Raw genomic sequence first — 26,281 nt, 5'->3', positions numbered from 1 at the left:
CGGGTCCACCGGTGGAACCTCTTCTAACAGGTTTGGTAGATTTGACGAACCGGTTCTACCAAATAGGTGCGAACTGGTAGGAACCCACCTCTGGCCTTATCCCATATTACAGCTCTGTTCATTCTATTTTTAGCCTCATTCTTCTAAAGTACTCTGAAAAACGTGCAAGAATGGCTTAGAACGACTTGAAGATGTGTGAACTTCAATTTGAAGATGTGTGGACTTAGCAACTTCAATGTGTGAAACACACACCTTCAAGTTGCAAAGGTTGAGAAACACTCAATTCTTCTCCAACCCAAATATTTTGGACTGGGTCATATAACTCCCAGCCTGCATGGCGATCAGTTGTGTGGGCCGAGACTAATGAAAATCGAATATGAATTTGAGGAAAGTTACCTTGGAAGCCACAGAACTCATTCTAAAGCTGAATGCGTCCACCATGATTTTCCTGCTCAATGACTAAATCAGTGTTTCTCAACCTTGTCAACTTGAAGGTGTCTGGACTTCAACTCCCAGAATTCCCCAGCCAGCATTCGCTGGCTGGGGAATTCTGGGAGTTGAAGTCCAGACACCTTCAAGTTGACAAGGTTGAGAAACACTGGACTAAATTGTCAAGAGCCATTTTGCTCAGGAATGAAAAGGATCTGGCTGCAAAGATTGTCAACAAGTTCCTGAGGAAAATACTAAAAACCTACATGTCGAACCTGACCCGACTCCATAGTTGCCTGTTTCTGCTTTTGCTCTCAGCTTTGCCAAATTGGGACGGGAGGTGGGTGGTGAATTCCTAAGAGTGGAAGGAGACTTTGGAATGCAAGTGAACCATTTGTTGCTGGAGAGATGTCATCTGACAAGGTCAAGTGATGAAGAATGTTTTGAGGGAAGCAGACAGCTTTTCCCAAAGCAAAAGAATTGAACTCAGTTGGTGAATTCAGTTGGTGGCCCGGTAGGGAAAAGGAGGGTTATCTAGATGTGGGTTTTCATGGGAAAATCCCAAAACTGACTTTGCTTCTGCTGTGCCTAGATGGATTTGTCAATAAAGCTACACTCTTGATTAATCTCAAGTGGTGGTGTCAAATTTTATTTCTTTGAGGATCGCATCAGGGTTGTGTTTGACGTCGGGGTGCTGGGTGGGCGTGGCTAGGGTGCCTGGGGTGGGCGTGGCCCCATTTTCAGCTGGGACATCCTGCAACCCCCTGCCAGCGAAAATGGAGTTGAAAGGGGCTGCACATGGCTCTTCTGAGTTCCATTTTCACTGGCAGAGACACCGCGGGATGCTCCTTCACTGTTTCCAAGGCGGTCTAAGCACCCCATGGGCTGAATCTGGCCCGTGGGCCTTGCATTTGACCCTCCTGATTTAAAGAGCCAGAATTTCTTTTGTTGAATATGCCCAATGGGACGATCAACACTACCTAATGCATTATAACTTGCAGAATCTGAAATAGATTTATAGGAAGTCTGTAACTCCAGCGGGACCAGCCTCTGCCCCATCTCATTCCGCTCTTGAGGAATTCTTACCACATTGTACAATAATAAATATTCTGAGTGTGCACACATACATCAACATAATGGGAGAATCTCCACGATAAGAACCGTTCCTCCATGGGCTGAAATGTCTCTTTTTTCTCCAGATTTCTATCATCACCTGATGGACGACAGATAAATTTAATAATAATATAAAAAGAGAGAGAGAGAGAAAGATAGAAAGTCTACAAGGAATTCCCAGGTTGGGTAGAAACTATAATTGCTTTAGCTCCCCATGCCATCACTGATACTGGATAGTAATCTCCGGTCTATGTTAATCTTTCACTGTTTTCTCCCCATTTCTCTGCCTGTCCCTGTTGAGCTGGAAGATGGACGTGAGGATATAAATCGGTTCTGTAATTCTGAATCACGCAAGCTTCCTGGGATTGAAATCCACGGAAAATATTGTCTGTTATTTTCCCATCGGACCATCTTCACATCCGCAGGATCTGCTTAACGGAGACATAGGGTTCCTGGGAAACCTTCAAAGCTGCTTGGTAATCTACCAAAGGGACTTCCCGGCAGGCTGGAGCAATTAGTTGACCCTTTCGAACGAGAGTGCACAGCTCGGCTATCATTGTTTCCAGCTTCTCTTTGCCTGTGCATGGAGAAAGAAGGCAGAAAGCAATCACCGATTGTTCTTTCTTTCTGAACTGCTGAGTTTAGATTCAAGAGAGCAAATAATAATCATTGGTACAATAAATTCTGTTCGACTTCTCCTCTGCCTGCCCTCTGGAATCAGAGGTGGTATTCAGCTGGTTCGGCCGAACAGGTAGCGGAAATCATGGGTGATTTCCAAAACAAGTGCACGCTGGAAGCCAGACTCCACTTCCTTTAGCATTTGGAGAAGGCAGAAGCACAAAGAAGAATCCATCTTAATCTGTGGCACATGGTCATCCACAGTACACCCACACCCACACAGCATTGCTGGTGAGATTTAAATTGTTTGTATTTATTAATTGTTATGTTCAGCAGTAACTTAAAACTGTCTATCTTGTATTTGGTTCTCATTGTGCGTATCCCTATTTTCCCCCGTTTCACCATATCCTGTTCTTTCAATAAGCATTCAGAGCTAAGCACATGGTCTGTAGAATTTTTAAATTTTAAATAAAATTTTGGGATTTTATTGGAGGATAGGTGGGTTTAGCTGTATGTTGAGCTGCACACAGGCGATTTATTTTATTTATTTATTTTTATTTTTTGTTTGTTTTTCTTTTCTTGTTCTGTGTAAGCCGCCCGGAGTCCTCCGGGATTGGGCGGCCTATAAATCTAATAAATTAAATTAAATTAAACATGTAGTGGGGGACAGAACACTTCTATAACCCTTTTCACTAAGTTAAGGAACCACAGTTCCTTCTTTTCCCGTTGTCTTATTTTTCTAGTACACGTAGCTCTTTCAATTTTCATGTATTTTCATGTATTTATTTTCATCGGCTGCAGGTTATTTAGTAGGCATTTTAATCCACTAAATCAGAGAGATGAAAAATTAAGAGCTGAAGGCAGATTTCATCAGTTTCTAATATAAAAATAACACACGCGCCACTTACTGTGGGCATTGTCCCTCTTCCACTGGGTCATCCAAAAGCCACGAACGTTGACATTCTTAAAGATCAGTGCACTCTGCAGAGGAAATTAAGATTCATAAATTCCAAAATACAATCTTGGGATTGGGGGAGAATTCAACATCACAATGCGGGGATATCAGAATGGTTTTTCTCTTAGCGATCCTGCGCTAACAACTGGAAAACCTAATGCACAGATAGAAATAGCATCCAGGTTGTCCTTGATTTATAACAGTTCGTTTAGTGACCGTTCCAAGTTACGCCACTGACAAAAAAGTGATTGATGACCATTTTTCACACTTAAGACCATTGCAGCATTCCCCATGGTCACGTGATCAAAATTCAGATGCTTGGCAACTGACTCCTACTGATGACAGTTGCAGTGTCCTGGGGGGTCCTGCGATCACTTTTTGTGGCCTTCTGACAGGCAAAGTCAATGGGGAAGCCAGATTCACTTAACAACGGTGACACTATCTTAATAACTGCAGTGATTCGCTTAACAATGGTGACAACAAAGGCCATGAAATGGGGCAATATTCACTTAACAACTGTCTCACGTAGCTACAGAAATGTTGAGCTCAATTGTGGTCATAAGGTGAGGGCTTACCTGTGTTATCTCGGGAAAGGGAACATGTGCAGGATAAATAGACTGGCCAAGGGCTACTCACCACTGGGACGGTCACAGGCTGTTTTGACATCCCACCGTAGGTAACCACGGTCCCACTATGCCTAATGGAAGAATTGGGTTAGGTTTAGGGCAATGAAGGTTAAGGTGAAGGCAATTAAGACGGCAAATTACCTTAACTCAGACCCTATTTTTTTACTGTCCAGCTTCCTCAGCCTCTGGACACCTGGTTAATTTTTGCAACCTTTGATTGGAAGCCATGTGTCAAGGTTCCGAGTAACACCCACAACGAAAGAAGACTCCGAGGCTTGAAATTCCTCAAAGTTCCATTTTATTAGAGATGTCATATTGGCACATCTGGGAAAACCCGAATCTGAAAGCTTCCGGGTTTTCCCCACCCAAACGAAAGTTCACGTCCCTGCCCAGCACCCACATGTCCATCACATGGCCCAATCAGTCAGCCCAACTGGAGATGCCTCCCATTCCCACCAATCCAGGTGCAGGGCAAGATGTCCTTGACTCTCTGAGAAAGGAATGTTATTTAGACTATATATCTCTCCCATACTCCATATAATTCCCCCTCCCATTTTCCCACAGCAGTAAATATGGCAGGCCAGAAGGCCCAATGCAAAAGATGGCTTCCAGGCCTGACACCATGCAGTTCAGACATTCAGAGCAAGAAGCAGCACGCTGCCCTTTTCTGGAGGGTTCACTGAAGTTTAGATGTTGTAAAATCAAATGAGAAAATTACAGCCTCTGTTACAAAATCTCACTAAAATCTTCAATGTAGCTGTCCTTCAGAGAAAATTTTTCCTCATAGTTCAGGTTCAAAATTTCTTTAAATATATTAAGGTTGGTTTCAGGTCGGATATCCCCAGGTTTTCAAGGCATTTTCAAGTGAGTCCTTTAAACTGTAAAATTCAGATAAACTCTGATCTATAAAACCTCTCCAGTTCTGGAAACTGGCTTAGAATACCTTCTCCTGTCCAATAACGTTGATTTATTTGCTAAAAATAATAGCAATAGCAATAGCACTTAGACTTATATACCACTTTATAGTGCTTTACAGCCTGCTCTAAGTGGTTTACAGTCAGCCTCTTGCCCCCAACAATCTGGGTCCTCATTTTACCCATCTTGGAAGGATGGGAGGCTGAGTCAACCTTGAGCCTGGTGGGATTCGATCTGCCAAACTTCTGGCAGCCAGCAGTCAACAAAAGTAGCCTGTAGTACTGCATTCTAACCAGGAGTGGGTTCCAACAGGCAGTACTGCTGGTTTGCTCGTGTATAAATAGAAATTGTTCTGCGCATGCGCAGAAGCTAAAAACAAGATGGCGGTGCTGTAGGCAATGCCTGGAGAAGTGGTCCGGGGGCATGGAAAGCCTGGGTTGCTGCCAGTTCCAGCGACCCAGGCCGCCAAACCACTACCGGTTCGGCCAAACTGGTCCGAACTGGTAGGAACCCACCACTGGTTCTAACCACTGTGCCACCATGGCTCTAATAGCAATAGCATTAGCACTTAGACTTATATACCACTTCACAGTGCTTTACAGCCCTCTCTAAGCAGTTTACAGTGTCAGCATATTAGCAATAGCAATAGCAGTTAGACTTATATACCGCTTCATGGGGCTTTCAGCCCTCTCTAAGCGGTTTACAGAGTCAGCATATCGCCGCCACAGTCTGGGTCCTCATTTCACCCACCTCGGAAGGATGGAAGGCTGAGTCAACCTTGAGCCGGTGAGATTAGAACCACTGAACTGCAGATAACAGTCAGCTGAAGTGGCCTGCAGTACTGCACCCTAACCACTGCACCACCTCGGCTCTCTCTATATTGCCCCCAACCATCTGGGTCCTCATTTTACAGACCTCAGAATGATGGAAGGCTGAGTCAACCTTGAGCCTGGTGAGATTCGAATTGCCAAATTGCAGGCAGCCAGCAGTTAGCAGAATTGCCTGCAGTACTGGATTCTCACCACTGGGCCACCACAGCCCTTAATACATAGTAAATTCATCTTACTACAGTGAAATGATGATACCAGGATCTATCCTGACTATTCCAGAGCTGTGGATCTGGGTTTTACTGAAATTATAAAGTTTCAGTATTTTTTTAGACACAGCGCAAAATCCTTCAACCCTGACTGACATTTGGCAGCTTTCTAGCTGGGCAAGTAGGTTTGTCATGAGGATTTTTAAGCACCTCTTAATTTCTTTCTTAAATGCCACACGAGCCAAGCGTTTTGGACAGTATTCAATACAATTGCACACTTGTCAACTTCAAGACAAGAATTCAGACAGTACAAATCTGCCCCATTAAACAGCAAATCCTTGCGCTAATCCATACTAGCAAAATTCAAGGGCGTGTCGATGTCATGCTTCAAAAAGTACTCTTTCTTAGACAACTCACAACCCAAATGAAAATTAAAGACACACTGCCCATTAAGCATTTAAATCGAGTGTAACAATTACCACAGATATAATTCGAGCAAACAAAAGCTAAATTTACCTCAAGTGACGCATCAGCTCAGTAGCACTTTTCCCTCCAACACCATTCAGAGCCAATGAGGGCATAGGAATTTCCTGGAGGACAAAATGGTAAAACCAAATAAAAACAAAAGCAAACAGTAAAAACAAGTGGCTTCTTGCTTCAAGTCCTCCAAATTATTCCTAGAAATAAAGGTTTGATTTTGCTAAGAGGTTCTTAGACTTCTGTCATCTTTTCAACATAGAATGGGAAAACAGATATCTGATTGTAACGTGGTTTTATTCAGAAACAGAACTAAGGATTATACAGGTACTTACTCCTCAGCTTACAACAGTTCATTTAGTGACTGTTCAAAATTACATCACTGAAAACAGTGACTTATAACTGTTTTTCACACTTACAACCATGATAGCATCCCGTGGTCACAATTCAGTCACATATATATATATGTGTGTGTGTGTGTGTGTGTGTGTGTTGTAATTGTGCTGATAAATAAATAAAGGGAGACTAGTATAGATCTATTTCAAGCTATTTAGCTCTCATCAGCTAGCCATACCCTTACTGGGATTTGAACCTGTGTTGTATTACATATTAGGCAGTTGTGTTAGCCACATTTAGTTATTTATCAGCATAATTGCAACACAAATGTAACAAAAAGGCAACAGTAAAAATAATGCCTTTCTGTCTGGATGGTCTCTTGAGATGAGCCGATAGACAGAGAAAGGAAAGCAGTATGCTTCCTCCCATATTTGGGCATACCAGGGGTTGTGACACAAAATTAATTTTATATATATATATATATATATATATATATATATATATATATATATATATATATATATATATATATATATATATATATATATATATATATATATATACACATACACATACACATACACATACACATACACATACACATACACATACACATACACATACACATACACATACACATATATATATATATATATATATATATATATATATATATATATATATATATTATTTGTGCTGATAAATAAATAAAGGGAGACTAGTATAGATCTATTTCAAGCTATTTAGCTCTCATCAGCTAGCCATACCCTTACTGGGATTTGAACCTGGGCTATATTACATACTAGGCAAACTTCTTAGCCATTAGGCCACAGGCTCTTATCCGTTATCAGCGGATATATATATCTCATTCGTCATCTTCAGGCTTTCGTTGAAACATCGCCAAGACACCTCCAATTTTACGTGGGAGAAAACCCGAATAACCAAAGACCTACATACTAACACCCGCGAAAACCTCAGAAAACACACACACACACATATATATATACATATACATATACATATACATATACATACATACATACATACATACATACATACATACAAACATACATACATATATATATATATATATATATATATATATATATATATATATACTTGGCAATTGACTCTTATTTATGACGACTGTGGTGTCCCTGGGTCATATGATCCCCTTTTGTGACCTTCTTACACGCAAAGTCAACAGGGAAGTCAGATTCACTTAACTGTGTTACTAACAGCTGCACTTAACAACCGTGGCAAGAAAGGTCATAAAATGGGACAAAATTAATAACTATCTTGCTTACCAACATAAACTTTGGGCTCCATTGTGGTCATAAGTTGAGGACTAACTGTATGCGAAATGCCAAAACATGTGTGACTTGGCTTAATATCTGGCAAGGCAAACCAGCAGTAGACCAAAAAAATGCATGAGGAGTTTTGTTGACTTTTGCCCATTAAGCATTTTATTAGGGTGATATCACGGTGTGCCACCTGTAGGTATTGAGCATTTTTATCTGGATTCTGGAAATTATTTCTCTGCAGGGTGGCATAAAGTAGGAACAGGCTGAACCAAAGAAGGAAGACAGAGGAGAATAAATTATGTCCTTGCCTCTAATCCCAATCAGTTCGTCTCATTAAAGGGGACTCTAGTATGTAACATGCCCTGAAATTTTATGGCACGGGGTAACATCCATAACCATATCTATTGCCTGCCCCTTTTGTATTTCCTCTGAAATTAAATCTATAATTCAAAATGGTAAAACTGGACAGAAAGAACGTTTATAAAAATAACCAGTGAGTAAACAGCCCCCATATGAGTTCTTTTCTATTGTTTCCCCTAAAACCCCCATCTGGAGGTTTCACTTCAATCTTTTGCAGTGATAAAAATCCAGAGATTATAGAGATTTCTCAGGGTAGTAGATTAAAAAAAAAACACGACTAAACTGGCTTTTAACAAGAAGAAGCATTTCCCTGCGTTTTCTGATACAAACTTGGCAGCTCTTAACGACAAAGCGTCAAGAGTTGTGAGGAATTAAATCCATAAATTATTCATGGGAAAGAAGGCTGAATTGCATATTTCTGAAAGTGTATTCAGTAGCCATTCAAAAGGGTCTCTTTCTCACTTGCCCATGTTAGCTTGTTATGCTTCCTTGAGGTTCTACAGACTGCCTGGTTAGGTATAGGCAGCCCTTGACTTACGACCACAATTCAGCCCAAAATTTTCATGACTAAGTGAGGAGTGAGTTGTGCCTGATGTTACAACCTTTATTGCCAAGGTGGTGCAGGGGTTAAATGCAGCACTGCAGGCTACTTCAGCTGACTGCAGTTCTGCAGTTCGGCTGTTCAAATCTCACCGGCTCAGGGTTGACTCAGCCTTCCATCCTTCTGAGGTGGGTAAAATGAGGACCCGGATTGTTGTTGGGGGCAATATGCTGACTCTGTAAACCGCTTAGAGAGGGCTGAAAGCCCTATGAAGCGGTATATAAGTCTAACTGCTATTGCTATTGCTATTGCCAGAGTTGTTAAGAAAATCACTGCAGTTAAGTGAGCCATGCGGTCATTAAGTAAGTCTGGTTTTCAAAATAGGAATAGGAGTAGGGTGGAGTAGAGTGGAGTAGAATAGAATCAAACAGAATCTCAAAGGGACCTTGGAGGTCTTCTAGTCCAGCCCCCTGCTCAAGCAGGAGAACTTATACCATTTCAGACAAGTGACTGTCTAGTCTCTTCTTAAAAACATCCAGTGATGGAGTTACACCCACAATTTCTGAAGGCAACTTCTATTCCACTGGTTAATTGTCCTGACTGTTAAGTTTTCTCCTTAATCCCAGGTTGCTTGTCAGAAGCCAGCTGGGAGGGTTACAAATCACATGACCCCTGGACAGTGCAAATGTCGTAAATACACGCCAGTTGCCAAATAGCCTGAATTTTGATTACGTGCCCATGGGGATGCTGCAATGGTCGTAAGTACGAAAAATGGGCATACGTCGGGTTTTTTCAGTGCCGTTGTAACTTGGAATGGTCACTAAATGAACTGTTGTAAGTCGAGGACTACCGATAGATGCAAAACAGTGGACCAAACCAAACTAAGACGGCTTTGAGGGGTTCTTGTGCTCTCTGAGCTTGTTCGTTTTCTTGCAGACGTTTCAAGCTCAGGTTTTTCTCAAGCCTCCAAGAGGGCAAAAATGGCCTCCCCCCCCCCAAGCTCCGGAGGCCCTCGGGCAGGCCCACTTTCTGCCCTCCTCGAGCCTCTGCATCAGGGGTGAAATTCAGCAGGTTCTGGTGAACCAGTAGCAAAAATTTTGAGTAGTTCGGAGAACCGGCAAATGCCACCTCTGGCTGGCCCCGCCCCCATTTATTCTCTGTCTCCTGAGTCCCAGCTGATCAGGAGGGAATGGAGATTTTGCAGTATCCTTCCCTTGCCACGCCCACCAAGCCACGCTCACCGAACCGGTAGTGGAAATTTTTGAATTTCACCACTGCTCCGCATGTGCCCTGCACTTAGCTGCATCCAAAACGGGCCGCGTGGGGATTCCTAGGAGGGGAAGGATGGGCAAGGCCAGCCAGGAGTGGGATTTAGGGGTTCTTCGAACTGCACAGAATCTTAGCTAGAGGTTCTCCCGAACCCCTAGCAGCCCTGGGTCATATATACCTTAAACAACTCTTTCATTTCTGGTTTTCTTAGCGTCTCCTCTGTGATCACAAAGTCTGCTCCAAGGGACTTAAGCCTGTCTACAAGATCCTGGAGATTTGGTCTGTGGAACAACAACAACAACAACAAAAAATAGAATCAGATGAAGTTGATGATTTGATGGGCCATAAAGTGGAACCCAAACATTAAGGTGATATAAGAATGCACATTATCAATATTCTCACTCTGGCATAAGCCGAGTCGATTTTCAGCGGTCCAAAAATACCTTTATTTTGTCTTTTTGCACTGAGATAGTAAAGAAGCTAGCTTAGAATAAGCTGCTGATGTACAAGTAACAACATTTGCCAACTGGTGAAGTGGTTCAGGAGACCACTTATCCTTCGGCGACGTATCAGCCGGATCACTTCTCTATGCATGTTCTACAAGAGGAGGCTTCTTCTGTGAAGACAACTGCTGATAAGACAGGGCCCCCATTCAGAAACAAAGAACGCTTGCCGTTAAGAGCAAATCTATCAATTGCTATGAATAAAAAATAGCATCAAGTAAAGTCTGAAGCTTTTAGATAAAGCTCTCCAGAATTGCTGTTCAATTCCACCGGGGGGGGGGGGGGGATCGCAGCTGCCTTAAGGAACTGCAGAGAGGCACTACATTTGTGCCCTCATATACTCCAAAGCATCTTTTTCAGATCAAATCCAAAGCATATTCTCATATTAAAGTCCTGGATTCAAATTTTAAAAATACATTGTCTGAGCTGTAAATTGGAAATCTTTTGTATGATGTGCCTAGTGAAACCCAATGCTCATCATCATCAAAGCTGGAAGGGACCATGGAGGTCCTCCAGTCCAACCCACTGTTAAAGCAGGAGACCCTATACTATTCCAGACAAATTACTGTCCAGTGTCTTCTTAAAAGCCTCTAGTGATGGAGCATCCATAACGTTTGAAGGCAAGCTGTTCCACTGGTTAATTCCTTTTACGCTGTAAAATTTACGCTAAAATTTATCTTTAGTTCTAGATAGTTTGTCTCCTTGATTGCTTTCCCTCCATTGTTTCTTGTCTTGCCTTCTGGTGCTTTGGAAAATAAGTTGGCCCTCTCTCCTTTGTGTCAAGCCCTCAAATATTGGAAGTCTGCTATAGCAATAGCCCTTAAGACTTATATACTGCTTCACAGTGCTTTCCAGCCCTCTCTAAGTGGTTTACAGAGTCGGCATATTGCCCCAACAATCTGGGTCCTCATTTAACCCACCTTGGAAGGATGGAAGGCTGAGTCAACCTTGAGCCAGTGAGATTTGAACCTCCGAACTGCAGATAGCAGTCATCTGAAGTGGCCTGCAGTACTGCACTCTAACCACTGCACCACCTCGGCTCGTGTCTCCCCAGTCCTTTTTTTCACTAGACTGGATATACCCAATTCCTGCAATCATTCTTTATAGGTTTTAGCCTCTGGTCCAGTGGTGGGTTGCAGGCGGTATGCCCCGGTGCGGGTGTACCGGATCCTGCCTGGAGTACCGGGTACCGTTCCGGTACAGTGCTCTGGAGGGCCTGCCCGAGTTCCTTACCTGTGCTTTAAGCCTTTGGCGCTTCCGTGCATGGTGCCTATGGCACCTGTGTAATGCTCATCCAAGCAGTTGGAGCATCGTGGAGGCTTGCAAAAGCGTCGCAGGCAAGTAGGACGTGTGCAAGTGCCACGTGCATGTGGGTGACACCAGGGCCATTCCAACCCTACCGGTTGGAGCGGAATCTGGAACCCACCACTGCTCCAGTCCTTAATCATATTAATTGCTCTTCTCTGCACTCTTTCCAGAGTCTCAACATCTTTTTTTATTTCATGGTGACCAAAACTGGATGCAGTATTCCAAGTATGGTCTTACCCTAGTTTACAAACTGGCAATCTTAAAAAAAAAAAAAAACTATGAGCATCATATAATGCCATCTAGGATTCATATAATCTCCATCTGAATAAAAGGCGTCTAAAAGAATGCTCTATTTGTGCAGGTTTAGCGTAAACCAAAAGGATCTGACTGGGCAAACGACAATAGGGGGGAAAAAAGAGAGGGAAAAACAGTTTTGTAAGGCACACTCACCTATCTCTTATTACATTTATTGTTTTGATGCCCTTGGCTGCTGCAATCTGGATTACAGCCTGTCCCACTCCACTATTGGCTGCATTTTGGATGACAGATTCCCCTACAGACAAACAGACATGTCATCCCGGGCTTCAAAAAAATATTTCTTTCCTGCTCCCTTCAAGTGGAAGACACTCTCATCATTATTGTGTGTTGGAGAAAATAGCACAGCCACTGGAAACTCAGGTCACCTGACACCTTTTATTCCCAATTTAAAAATAGGTCTTGGAAAAAGATGAGGAAATTCAGTTTTTAAAAGGAAATAAATAAGTATAAACCTCAGCCCTTAATTTCCCTTTGCCTAACTAATCATAACCAGGGGTGGGATTGAGAAATGTTAGCAACCGGTTCTCAGCCCACTAAAGGTGGTTCCTATTTTTCTACTTGCATTTTTACATGCTTTCGAACTACTCGGTTGGCAGAAGCGGGGACAAGTAATGGGAGCTCACTCTGTTAAGCGGTGTTAGGGATCCGAACCACCAACCTTTCTGATCGACAAGCTCAGCATCTTAGCCACTGAGCCACCACATCCCTATTCATGCATACATACATACATGCATACATTTATGCATACCTGGTTCTAAAGTCTCAAAATCAGACAACATCCGATAAGCTGTGCAGGGGTTAACACCCAATGTGGCAGCACAAGTCAACGGAATATCCGGTGGGATTTTCAACAGAGTTTTCTCATCGAATACCGCTTCTGTTCGCCAAGTTCCTTTTGTAAAGGATTAAAAAAAAAAAAGATGACATGATTCAAGCTATGGAACAGCTAATCGCAATCTGGAAGTTCTCAGCTCTCAGAAGAGGCCTAAAGTGTTGTCAAGAAACACTTGACAGATAAAATCGTTGAAAAGATTGGGTTTGCACAACGTACGTAAGTTATAAACTGAGGTTTCCAAACAGCCACGTTTCACACATTGGGCTATGCTACAAAGTGGTTTCCACAGCTCTGACTTGGCCTCTTTGTGACTGCTCTTTGTTGTCAAACATTTAAAGCTCAGCAGAGGGACTGGACAAAAGGGAAACAAGAGTTTAGCTTCAATTCCTCTCTGCCACCCCCGTCCCAAATTCACCAAGTCCTCCATCAGCTGGAATCACCCAGTCTCCGGGTTTCAAAGTCGTCACAGAATTTCCTGTGTCCATCACTTGCCCAACACCTTCGTTCCCTCCAACTGCTGGTAAGTCAGCAACGATGCCATAGGATCCTGCAGGAAAAACAAATTTTGGTATATGAAGGAATTAAAACTTGATTTAGCACGTACATTATTTTCTTATTCGGTAGCAAATTCCAAATAGCATAGAACAGTGATGGCAAACCTTTTCGGCACTGAGTGCCCAAACTGGAACACACGTGTGTGCACCCTGGTGCCCTGGAAACTCGAAGACCAGCTGGCCAGTATATATGCGCGCCCCCGCCACCCGGTCTTCCGGTTTCCAGCGTGTACATGTGCATCAGCCAGCTGGTCTTCCCGCGTGCCGGAATACTGGAAAGCCAAAGACCAGGGCAGCTGGTCTTCGGGTTTTCAAGGCTCTGGCATGCACGAAGATCAGCTGGCCGGCGCGCATGCATGCACCGGAAACCAGAAGAGCAACTGGTGATGGGGCGCATGCCAGAGGGCTCTGCATGCCACCCATTACGGGTATATAACATATACGGCCATAAAGATTTCCAAGGTAGATTTCAATAATGTAATAATATTGAATTGCTTCACTTATCGCTTTAAGCCATGGGTTTGCCACTTCTCTGAGCACTGGCCGCACGGAAGCTGCGTTCTTAAAACGGGAAGGATTTCAATCTTGGAAGAGAATTTGGGGGATTCTTAAAGGAGCAAATGTTCTATAAAACCTTAGTTAATTAATTCCATTAAGCTAAGCTTTAGGTAATTTTGCTTCTTAAAACACAATTGAAATGGATGCATATCATAACATTAAGCCATAAACTATAGTTTAAAAAAATATAATGGCTTACAGATGAAAAATCTAAACCAAGCAAATCGTATTATAGCTCAATGTAATAATATGTGAATCCGGGCATGGAGTGGCTGAAATTTTTCCCTAGGGTTACTAATTTTCTTAGCCAATTAGGTCTGGTCATTGGTTAGAAAAGATCCTGTAGGATTGAGAGACAGCTGTATCCCCACAAGCAAGAAATAATCCTCTTGTTTCTTCTTTAATCTTTGGTGTAATAGCTATTTCCAAGCTTATGCATATAATACTGCTTATTATGGATGGCATGTATATTATTATAATATAGCTTTGCTATTTAGGTTGCCATCATTTAGAGACCCTCTGCATGTGGCAATTTCCAAATATAGAAACTTTATTAATGGCTCTTGGGAATGTTTCCAGAGATTGCACAGTAATATAGCCTAAGTTGAATGGATGAAGATAGCAGCAGCTGTAGGCAAGCTAACTCTGTCAATCCTGTGCACTATCTCACTGGGAATACTATTAAATGTGGACAATCTAGAAGGCTTAATTTTCCCTTGAAAGCACCACATAAAGGAAGAATATGAGAGGCAAAAATTAAACAATGTGGGTTATGCCAAGGTTACCTTGAATCATATTGATGTCTGCTGGATTGATGGGAGCTGCAACCATTTTCACATGGACTCCAGAATCCCCGAGTTTGTCTAAAGCTACGTTTTTTAGGCTGCAAGGGAAAGCGGACAGAATATATTTATCATTCTATTTTTGTGTGTGTGTGTTTGTGTGTGTGTGTGTGAAGCCACAGGCTCTCCTCCTTTATCAGCTAAGCCATGGAAATAGGTAAGTATTGCTCCCTCCCATATTTGGGCATACCAGGGGTTGTGACAAAATACATACATACATACATACATACATACATACATACATACATACATATTAATAACATATAAAATCCATTTTCAGTTAAACAGTGTGTTGTCTGAATGCAAACATTTTTCGGAAATAATAATCAAAGTGGTTACAACAATGTTCATTACATTGGTATTAGTTCTATAATAATGGTAATAATAATAATAACCTATTTTAATAAACATTCCCTTGTATCATTAGTCCTTTTCTTATATTTCCATGTTTCTAACTTCTGTTTTTATTAGTTAACCATTGATAAAATAAGTCTTATGTTAAAAAGTATTCAGTTTCTTTCTTTTCTTTAATTGTAAGTGTTTCTTCTTCTTCCATTTCTGCACATTCTAGTATTTTTTTAAATCTCATTTTCATCTCTAGGGATTTCTTCACTTTTCTATTGCTGTGCAAATACAATTCTAGGTGCACTTAATACATGTAAAATCATTAGAATATTTGGGAAAGTACAACCAGATCCCTGCTGCGTTTATATTTTTGGATGCTGAGAAGGCCTTTGATCGAGTTAACTGGCAATTTCTGCTGAAGATACTGCAAAAAATGCAGATAGGAGATAATTTTTTACAGTCAATTAAAGCAATATACCAACAGCAAACAGCACAAATCATAGTCAATGGAAGTTTAACAGACTCTTTTCAAATTGGAAAAGGTACAAGACAGGGCTGTCCTTTGTCCCCATTATTGTTTATTATAACTTTGGAAGTATTGTTGAATAAAATACGGGGCTTGGATGGTTTAAAAGGGATCAAGATTAGGCAGCAAGAATATAGAGTCCGCGCTTTTGCGGATGATTTGGTCATAATATTGGAACAACCGCAGGAATCCAGTATGGTTTTAATGAATACGATTAATCAATATGGTCAAGTGTCTGGCTTTAAAATAAACTTAGGAAAAACCAAAATATTAGCTATAAATATGAATATTAAACAAAAGGAAGAATTAGGAGTGATGCTAGGATGTGAGGTAGTTAAAAAAGTCAAATATCTTGGAGTTAACATTTTAACTTCAAATGGGAAATTATATAAGCATAATTATGAACCACTTTGGCATAGCATACAGACAGAGATGAAAAAATGGGAGAAATTGCACTTATCTTTGCTGGGTAGGATAGCGGCAGTGAAAATGAACATTTTACCAAAATTTTTATTTCTTTTCCAAATGTTACCTATACTTAAAAAAGATGCGAACCTTTTAGAATGGCAGAAGGGTATCAACAAATTTGTGTGGGCAGGAAAGAAGCCGAGGGTAAAGATGAAAATAATGCAAGATGTACGTGAGAGAGGAGGATTGAAACTACCTAATTTAAAACTATATTATGATGCAGTGGCATTATCTGTAATTAGTGATTGGACTCATTTAACCAATGATAGAATATTGAGGGACACGATCTGGTATTTGGTTGGCATGCTTACCTGTTATTCAACAAAAAATTGGATAAGAATTTTAAAAGTCATATTTTAAGAAATGCTTTATTGCGGGTTTGGAAGAAATACCAATATAAATTAAATGACAAGATACCCATGTGGGCAATTCCTAGACACGCAATTGAAAATATGAATACAGCACAAAAACAGGACAGAATTACGTACAGACAGCTTCTTACCTCGGAAAGGGGGGTATTACAATTAAAATCTTTAGAGGTATTAAAAGAGGAGAAGGTAGTTCAAACATGGTTCCAGTATGGGCAATTACAGGCTAGGTGGAAAATAGATCAAAAAATTGGTTTTATCCAAGTTGAGGATAATCTGTTTAAACAAATAAGAGATCAAAGCTTAATGCATATAAAGAGGATATATAATGTATTAATACAGATGGATTCGGAAACAGAATTAGTTAAAGATTGTATGATAAAATGGGCTCAAAATATTGAGGAACCAATAATGTTGGATACATGGGAAAGAATCTGGGTAAGAAATGTGAAATTTACACAAGCTCAAAATCTGAGAGAAAATTTTTACAAGATGTTCTATAGATGGCATTTAGATCCTAAAAAGTTGGCTTCTATGTATCCGAATGTACAGCCTAAATGTTGGAGGTGTGGTTCTCTCGATGCTACATAGTATCATATATGGTGGACCTGCCAAAAGGTTAAGGCATTCTGGATAAAAATATGGTGGGTCATGCAAAATATTTTAAAAAGAAGGATAAAGTTTATTCCTCAGTTATTTTTACTAGGTATATGTACTGACTTTACAGTGGTAGAGACTAATTTGATTCTGCACCTGATAACTGCAGCAAGACTGTTGGTGGCACAATATTGGAAGAAGGAAGACTTGCCTACAATCCAAGAATGGACATTGAAAGTAACAAACTTAGCCGAGATGGCTAAAATATCGGCATATCTCAAAGATCATTCAAATGAGATATATAAACGAGACTGGAAAAAATGGATTGACTATATACAAAATAAATACGGGACTAAGAAATTCCAGTTAGCCTATGCTTAAGATCAGAAATGATTTAAACTGTTAAAAGTTCAGTAAGAAGAAGCTAAGGTCAATCTAGAATGTCATTAATTTCTTTATTTCTTTTTTCTCAATAGATTTTAGACTGTGTTAGTTAAAAATCCATACCGTGTACGGGTTCTGGGAAGTCGGGGGGGGGGGGAAGGAGGAGGGGGGTGGGGGGGTGGAGGGAGGGAGGGGCACACACAAAAAAATTGTACTTCAATGTCTTAATGATTGACAAATGATGAAATATTTGTGTTTTTTTTTAAAGAAATAAAATAAAAATTACCACTTAAAAAAAAAACATGTAAAATCAAATATGTATTCCCCTTGTTTTCTGGTTAAATGCCCAACAAAAATATTTCTGGTTTTAAATCTATTTGTTGCTTTATCATTTTTTCCAATGATATGTATTTTTGCCCAATTTTTTTTTTTGCTTTTGGGCATGTCCACCTCATATGAAAATGTGAACCAGAATATTTCACACATATGCGGTAGAGCTGGGCTGGGGAGATGGTTGGCACGCTTGCATAGAAGGCTCTGAGTGCCACCTGTGGCAAGCGTGCCATAAGTTCGCCACCACTGTTCTGAAAGATCATTTAATGACTACAATTGGGAGTGCAGGGATTGCAGTTATTGAGCAAAGCAGTCATATGGGCATCTTGTTTAATGATTGCTTCACTCAAAGATCAAGATTCAAATCTAAATTGTATTCATAAATTGAGGATTACTTGTACAGATTTACAATTAGTCTAAGATGAATTCACTTGATTTTGATAGATAATACTTGCTGGCCCTTTTTCTAATGATGCCCTTCCAGTTTGTTTCCTTTAAAATCTAATTCCTGGTTATTCCCCCCCCCCCCCCCCCCAGTTTAGTACAATGTCCATTTATTAAGTGCTAGCAAAATACTACAGAAAATATTTAATGTTAATTTTGTTTTGTGATAAGGAAATGAAGACTCCAATCTGTAGTAGCAATGTCAACATCACATCGCAGCAGAAATATCGGTTGGAATATAGAGGACTGGGGGAATACTGTTTCAGTATATTTATTTTTCTTAGGTACCATATTATTAATTTATTCCATTGAGTGCTAAATTAATTCTATTAAGTGCTACAAGTATTTTGAAAAATTTTAAAAATTGTTGTGTGTTAGGTTCAGCTGCTTTTATCTTCCTGATTTATTTCAAAAGGAATATCTCCAAAGCCAGCTGATTCTATTACAAAATAAAAATAATTCTCAATAAGCCTGGAAATTCCCAGGTTGCATAAAATACCCACTTGTGGATTTGAATCACTCAATAGAAAATCCTCAGCCAGAACCAACATACAGAAAGCGATGGATAGAAAGAACACATCCCAGCTCTTTAGACTTAGCATGATTAAACACAATAGGTTGGTAAAATCAATTCAAATCAGATCGGAAGAGTCTCTAAACCGCTATCAGATTATAAACCAATCTAGTTTTAGAATACTATTGTAGGAAGTTAGCACCCACCCCATTCCTAGAAAAATGAAATATTTTAGTAAATATTAAAAAGGCAGATTATTATATTTCCCTGGATGAGAAATGTAGAAACATATTTTTAGGCAGGAAACAGACTCACTCTTAATAGCCTCCACCCTCCTCAATGGCCCACAGCAGATGTCACACTTAAGAGATAAGGAGATAGCTGGGTCTATTCATAGGCAAATGCCCTCACCCAAGATCCAACAAAGGTAGAATTAAGTCCTCTACCCATCTCACCACATGGCACGTGGGAACATTATATCACCCAGCAAGGCTCAACCAAGCCTGGGACTCAGGACAGCCTACAGGGTTGCCCCTGCATGACTCCATGGGAGTCTGACAACCAATCAAATTCAAAAGCCCAGAGAAGGTATAAAACTCAGGGACTCTCAGCCTCTCTTCCCTCCCACCCCGCTTTACCCAACATCTTCAAGGCATGTGATCCTGTCCACCATTAAAACCATCTGGCAACCGAGGTGGCGCAGTAGTTAGGGTGCAGTACTGCAGGCCACTTCAGCTGACTGTTAACTGCAGTTCAGCGGTTCTAATCTCACCGGCTCAAGGTTGACTCAGCCTTCCATCCTTCCGAGGTGGGTGAAATGAGGACCCAGACTGTGGAGGCGATATGCTGACTCTGTAAACTGCTTAGAGAGGGCTGAAAGCCCTATGAAGCGGTATATAAGTCTAATTGCTATTGCTATCTTTCCAAACAGCCACCAAGTTTCCAGTGTCTTTTTTCCCCACTTGGAACTGAAGCTAGAAGGACATTTCTTCCAACACTATTTTTCCCTTCCATCACACCAGTTTTTAGGCATATGGCATATCCCAGGTAATAAGTCCTATTATTTCTCAGACTTGAACATAGAAAGCATTGTTTAATTTCTTCATAAAGAAAAAAAAGTCACATACTTCTGGAATTAAAATGGGACTGGATGTTTCAACAGAACGGTCCTGATAACTCAAAAATGTTCAGTTTGTAGAAGTTAGCACCCACTCCTCTCCTAGGAAAATAAGATATTTTAGGAAATATTAAAAGGACAGAATATTTCCCCTAAAAGGGAGAGAGAAACTCACACCCCCACACACACCTTTGTCAATGGGCCATTAAGGCCTGAGAGTCTATTCTACATAATAGGGATTGGGCGGCCTATAAATCGTATAAATAAATAACAAAGATCTACATCCTTCAGGCATAGGCATAATAGGAATCCCAAAGTCCTTTCATTATATCATCACCCAGCAAGAGTCAACCAAGCCTGGGGCTCAGGACAGCCTACAGAGTTGCCCTTTCATGGCCCCATGGGAGTCTGACAACCAATCAGAATACAAGCTCAAATTCAAAAACCCAGAGAGGGCATAAAATCCAGGCGCTCTCAGCATCTCTCTCCCCTTTTTTTCTTCACCCAGCATCTTCAAGGCATTTGATCTTGTCCACCATCAATAAACCTTCTTTCCAAGCAACTTCCATAAATCCAGTGTCTGCCCCCACCACCACTTGGAACTGAACCTAGATGGAAAAATCTTCCAACAGATTTTAGGTAGTTTTGAACTAATTGATCACAAACACGGCTGTTCAGCTTCAACTATTAATGCCACAGGAATGTTTATATAAGCTTTTTCAGTACAGCAACCCAAGGCCTTTTTTAAATTCTAAGTAACATCTGTGCAGCACTCAATGAGGTTTTATGGCTTATTTCAGTCTGGAATTACTGCTCATCTGTTTGAACTTAATTAGAATAGAGTTATCCATCACCCACATGGCTGTGGTGTTACTCTCTTCCTGAGCCACAGCCTTGCTCTATCATTAAAATGAGTACTATATATTTCCTGGCTTTTCAATTCTATCCTCCCCCAAGAGCACAAATAATTTCCCCTTCAATTACAAGTGGTTTACAGATTCAACTGGGATGGTGCTGGTCTAATTTAAAATATATTTCAAATATTTTTCGGATCCTTTTAAAAAAAATATAATGAGTCTAATAAAAAAACAAAAGATGCAAGAACATTAAATAATAGGCTCACCAATACTCAGCCCCTCCTTAATTCAGGGCAGTCCATAAAATACAATAAATTTGGGTGACTATATAAATTGAATAAACAAGCAAACGAACAATACAAGAAATGCATCTCAGCTAGAAGAAATTAAAAATGAATGGATCTTTAAAGCCTTAAGGGAAAAATAAAGCCAATTTTTCCTTGGGGTGCAGCTTCACAATGACGTGACTAAAAAGATTAATTTTCATCGTTTACCAAATACTTAATATTATACCCACAAGTCAACTAATATGTCTCTGTTACCGATTTTAAACCCAGGGAACTTTATTTACTTTCAGTTAAAAAAAACCAAGGTTAATACAGGTATGTATAAGGTAAAGGTTCCCCCACACATGTGTGTTAATCATTTCTGGCTGTAGGGGACGGTGCTCTTCTCTGTTTCTAAGCTGAAGAGCCAGCGCTGTCCGAAGATGTTTCCATGGTCATGTGGCTGGCATGACTAAACGCCAAAGACGCATAGAGGGCTGTTAACTTCCCACCAAAGGTGGTCCCTATTTTTCTACTTGCTTTCGAACTGCTAGGTTGGCAGAAGCTGGGACAAGTAACGGGAGCTCACCCCATTAGGCAGTGCTAGGGATTCAAACCGCTGAACTGCCGACCTTCTGATCGACAAGTTCAGTGTCTTAGCCACTGAGCCACCATGTCCCTTTTACAGGTAGGTATAAGATAGGGCAAAAAGGAAACATTCACATATGCTAGTTTTCTAGAAATAAGTTGATTTTGGGATGAGGGTAGCAAGTTTAATTTGCTAGTAGGGTAACATTCAATTGTACTAACTTTGATTTGAAATCTAAAGAGATACAAATACAGGAAACCTCTTTTAACAAAATCTTATACCATGGGGAAGGAAATGGTTAGAATGTCGTATTGTAGGCTGACTCTGCTTACTGCCAGGATTTCAGTTCCAACCGGCTCAAGGTTGACTCAGCCTTTCATCCTTCTGTTGGAAGGAAAATCCATCTGGTTCAGTTCCAAGGTGGGAGAAAGACCCTGGAAATAACATGGAGGCTGATTGGAAAGAAAGACTCTGTTTATTGATGAACAGAACCACAGTGTCCAGTTCTGGGGCAGCTGACCAAATAGTTGAATGAGTGGATGGAGTTTTATAGGTTACTGTGACTTTGAAGTTTTGAACTGTTCTGGGGATTGTGCACTGAAGGGCCTTGTGTCTTTTGCTAAATGATGGTGGGTTCATCCTATGTCCTAAAAGGTCATGTCTTCTCCTTTCTTAATCCCATCACCCTGGAGCTGAAGATGTTTTGTTTGGGAATAGATTGTCCCAGGATTTCTTAATGGGCCCAAAATCTCCCCTCTCTAAAGATTTCTGCTGGAAGCTGTTTTAGTAGGCAGGAAATTGGGGCTGGAACATGTTTCTCCATTTCTCCCTTTGGGAAAATATAATATTCTGCTTCTTTTAATATCCCCCCAAATATTTCATTCTTCAAGGGTTGCGGGGTGAACTTGTTGGGGATGAGATTGATGAGGATAGAGATTGTTGGGGATAATATGCTGACTCTCTAAAAACCACTTAGAAAGTGCTGTAAAGCACTATAAAGCAATATATAAGTGCTATTGCTGATGTGTGACCTGCTGTTAAACTAATAGAGCACATGCTGAACTTTTAAAACTTTAAACAAGTTTTAGAAGTGTTCATTTCTCTCTCTCTCTGTCTCTCTTTCTCATCACCATCACCCTAAGCATCACATCCTAAGTATTCCATTGTTAATTGTGGACAGGATTCATGTATTCATGTATTTTACTAATGATAACCTGCTTTGCTATGAATTGTAGTTTGTTGTGATAAGGCAATTTTGGCCTACTCAAACCAAAGCATTTCACAACTTAATCCAAGGCTGCTACAAATGGAAATTTCAACCCAGTAATGTCGATTAAATCTTGCTAGTAGATTTAATCCTGCAGCTTAATTCTAGGGTGTTTGTCAGCTAACTTTTTCCAGTCCGGAACAGGTATGTGGCTAATTGCAATGCTCTTAAGAGATGCTGGATGAATACGTTTTGTGGCTAATGAAGAATTAAATATAATAAAACCAGCACAGAGAAAAATTCCACATGAGATGCATCTCATTATGTGGCACAGACCATCTTTTTTCAATCAATAATTTATAGCTCCCTTGAAAAACTGATGTTGTAATGGAAATGCTGACAGACCATTAATTACCATATAGCCTGCAAAGTATGACAGAAACCTAATTGTCCAGATTTGCTCAAATATATTATACCACTCAGCTGAATAATGGCCACTTGCTGCAACGATCATGTACATTGTGTAAGAAACCTGTCGCTTAATCTACGAGCTGCTGGCCAGGGAATTTTACGGCCAATATCATATTTGATTTCCTTTCTGGACACAAATTAAATACCTCAGCAGCACTTGCAAAAGAAAGAGTGATGGAATAAGCGTATAGGATCACTGTAAGCACAACTCGCTTGAATCAAAAAAGAATAAGCCCTCCTGAGGCAGCATTTTCCAAATTTTTTATGACAGCTAAGTGAGATGTACTGTCCAGTCTCCACTTTCTTACCTTAGACTTTATTTACAGCATTTCATTTTGCTAGTTCTCTCTCTCTCTCTTGGGACTGGAAGCTAAAACATACGAAGAACGACTGCAGGAATTGGGTTTGCCTAATCTAATGAAAAGAAGGACTAGGGGTGACACAAGAGCAGTGTTCCAATATTTGAGAGGCTGCTACAAAGAAGACCGGGGGTGGGGGGGTGGGGGGGTGTTGTCAAGCTATTCTCCAAAGAACCTGAAGGCAGGACAAGAAGCAATGGGTGGAAACTAATCAAGGACAGAACCAACCTAGAACTAAGGAGAAATTTCCTTTCTAAGACCCCTTCCAACTCTGTTATTCTGTTTTATTAATTTCTAGTTAGTCTAGTTCAGGGGTAGTCAACCTTTTTATACCTACCGCCCACTTTTGTATTTCTGGTAGTATTAAAATTTTCTAACCGCCCACCAGTTCCACAGTAATGGTGATTTATAAAATAGGGAAGTAACTTTACTTTATAAAATTTATAAAGCAGAGTTACAGAAAACCCCTACCGCCCACCATGAAAGCTGGAATGCCCACTAGTGGGCGGTAGGGACCAGGTTGACTACCACTGCTCTAGTTGATATCAAATATTCTGTAGATTGCTCAACAAGCACAACTTTAAGATGCTTAGTATGCCCTGGGGCCCTTAGACTGCCCTTAGACTGCTTTACTACTGGTAGTAAATATTATATTTTAGTAAATATGTGGATATCTCCACATCTAACATAGAAACTCTATTCACACACCAAGCCATTTTTTACTTAATTGATTCAGCCATAATTTGTCTGAGTTCATACACATCACCCAATCCTAAATCATGCTTTGAAAATCAGATTTCATGGGTCTCAATTGCAGCAGGCATCCCCTCAAAATTATAGGAACAACAATAATATCTACACTGAAAGGAAATACAACACAGGACAGCTTAGCAAATTGCAAAGAAATCCATGAGACTGCCCTATTGTCCTGTCATGACCCACATTTCTTGAACATAGTGTCCTTAGTACAGTGCAGTGTCCTTAGTACATTTACAGCCTACTTTCACTACTCGTCTGGCTGATGCTGACTATGGGGAAAAGGTTAGCAATAAAAATAATATAGATTAACTGTATTGCTAACCTTTTCCCCATAGTTTCTATTATAGTTTGATGTAATGGTGAAGATGCTGGCCTAGAAATCAGGACACTTGTGAATTTAAGACTTTCCTTAGGTATGAAAGCCAGCTGGGGGGGACTTTGGGCCAGTCCCCCACTCTTAGCTCAGTCCACCTCACCGGGTTGTTGTTATGAAGAAAATAGGAGGAAGGAACAGATATTAGGTATGTTTATTGCCTTAAGATAGATAGGATAAAATAATAATGCACAAATGCAATCAAGGTCAGAATTCAAAAAAACCATCAAACCATTCGAAGTGCAGATTGTGCAAAGAACTAAAAGAAACACTACTATGTATGAATTAAATATGAATATGATTCATAATTATAAATATGCCAATATAATGAAAAGTATAAATAAGCCAATATAAAGAGAAATTTAGTTAAAACTACTCTTACATTACCACTATTGTTTCCAGTACTTTTATGTGTGTGTATCTTTTTATTTCTCTCCTGTAAATGATATAGCCTTACAATGCACCGTATTCAAAATATTTAGGAACACACACACACACACACACACACAGCTCATATACTCAGGTCCTGCCAAAATAAAGCTCTCCCAAATTGTCAATAAACAACATAACACAGTTGTCAAACTGATTCACTGGAATATCTGCAAAAATTATCATGTGCCAATAGTAAAAAAAAATGGTGGGAACATAATGGTTGAAATAACTTTGCTTTGGAGAAAAAATAGGAAGTGTGGATAATTGACGCAATATCAGAGGATGTTGAAACAGAAGACCAAGAATTGGAGAAGTTCACGAAGGATCAAGATCTAGATGATGGTGTAAGACCAGCCACAGTGGTCCCAGGGGTTTTCAGCACACTGGGTACCATGCCCCACCCCACCCCGCAAAAAATCCTGGAAAATCTGTGCATGGCAATATCCCCATCTGTCAATTGCAAAAAGGCTACCCTGGCTGGATCCGTAAATATACCACATTGATACGTTAAGTTAAAACATCCTAGGTTCTTGGGAAGCCCATGAGACATGCGGCAGCTGCGATTTCACACTGCTGTGCATAGAATAATAAAAAGCCATAATAATGTAACTTGGGATTGATGCCTGTCTAGAACAGGGGTCTCCATCCTTGGCAACTTTAAGACTTGTGGACTTCAATTCCCAGAATTCCTCAACCAGCTTTGCTGGCTGAGGAATTCTGGGAGTTGAAGTCCACAAGTCTTAAAGCTGCCAAGGTTGGTCTATAAAACACAGCCCCACTTCGGGGCAAAAAGCACGCCAAGCTTTCTCCGCTTACTGTAAGACCTGAGCCGGCTCTCCATGCTTCTCATAGACCAGTCCTCGAGGCCCCGTTTGCGTCGCTGCCGCGGCTGACCGAGCACGGGAGCTGTAACCAAAAAGGAGCCGCAGGACTCGAACCCGAGATCCTCCGACTACCGCCATGCCTAAATGGCAA

At 40.6% G+C, this 26,281-nt stretch overlaps 1 protein-coding gene across 1 annotated transcript; it reads right to left on the bottom strand.

Moving 5' to 3' along the window:
• Positions 1–940: 940 nt before the first annotated feature.
• MECR (mitochondrial trans-2-enoyl-CoA reductase) lies at positions 941–26,281 on the bottom strand. The gene is made up of 10 exons (XM_014072258.2): positions 26,123–26,281; positions 14,841–14,938; positions 13,359–13,490; positions 12,857–13,000; positions 12,241–12,343; positions 10,158–10,260; positions 6,209–6,282; positions 3,752–3,812; positions 3,069–3,141; positions 941–2,119 (listed from the first exon to the last, which is right to left on the bottom strand). Exons 1-10 carry the CDS (start codon positions 26,266–26,268, stop codon positions 1,956–1,958), a joined length of 1,098 nt encoding a protein of 365 aa, XP_013927733.2. The 5' UTR covers positions 26,269–26,281; the 3' UTR covers positions 941–1,955.

The sequence above is a fragment of the Thamnophis sirtalis genome, unplaced genomic scaffold, assembly GCF_051295495.1.
Source record: "Thamnophis sirtalis isolate CommonGarterSnake01/CBP01778 unplaced genomic scaffold, rThaSir2_p1.2 scaffold_13, whole genome shotgun sequence".
NCBI classification, from domain to species: domain Eukaryota; kingdom Metazoa; phylum Chordata; class Lepidosauria; order Squamata; family Natricidae; genus Thamnophis; species Thamnophis sirtalis.
The sequence above is the reverse complement of the archived record's forward strand: the minus strand, read 5'-3'. Positions and strand labels throughout refer to the sequence as shown.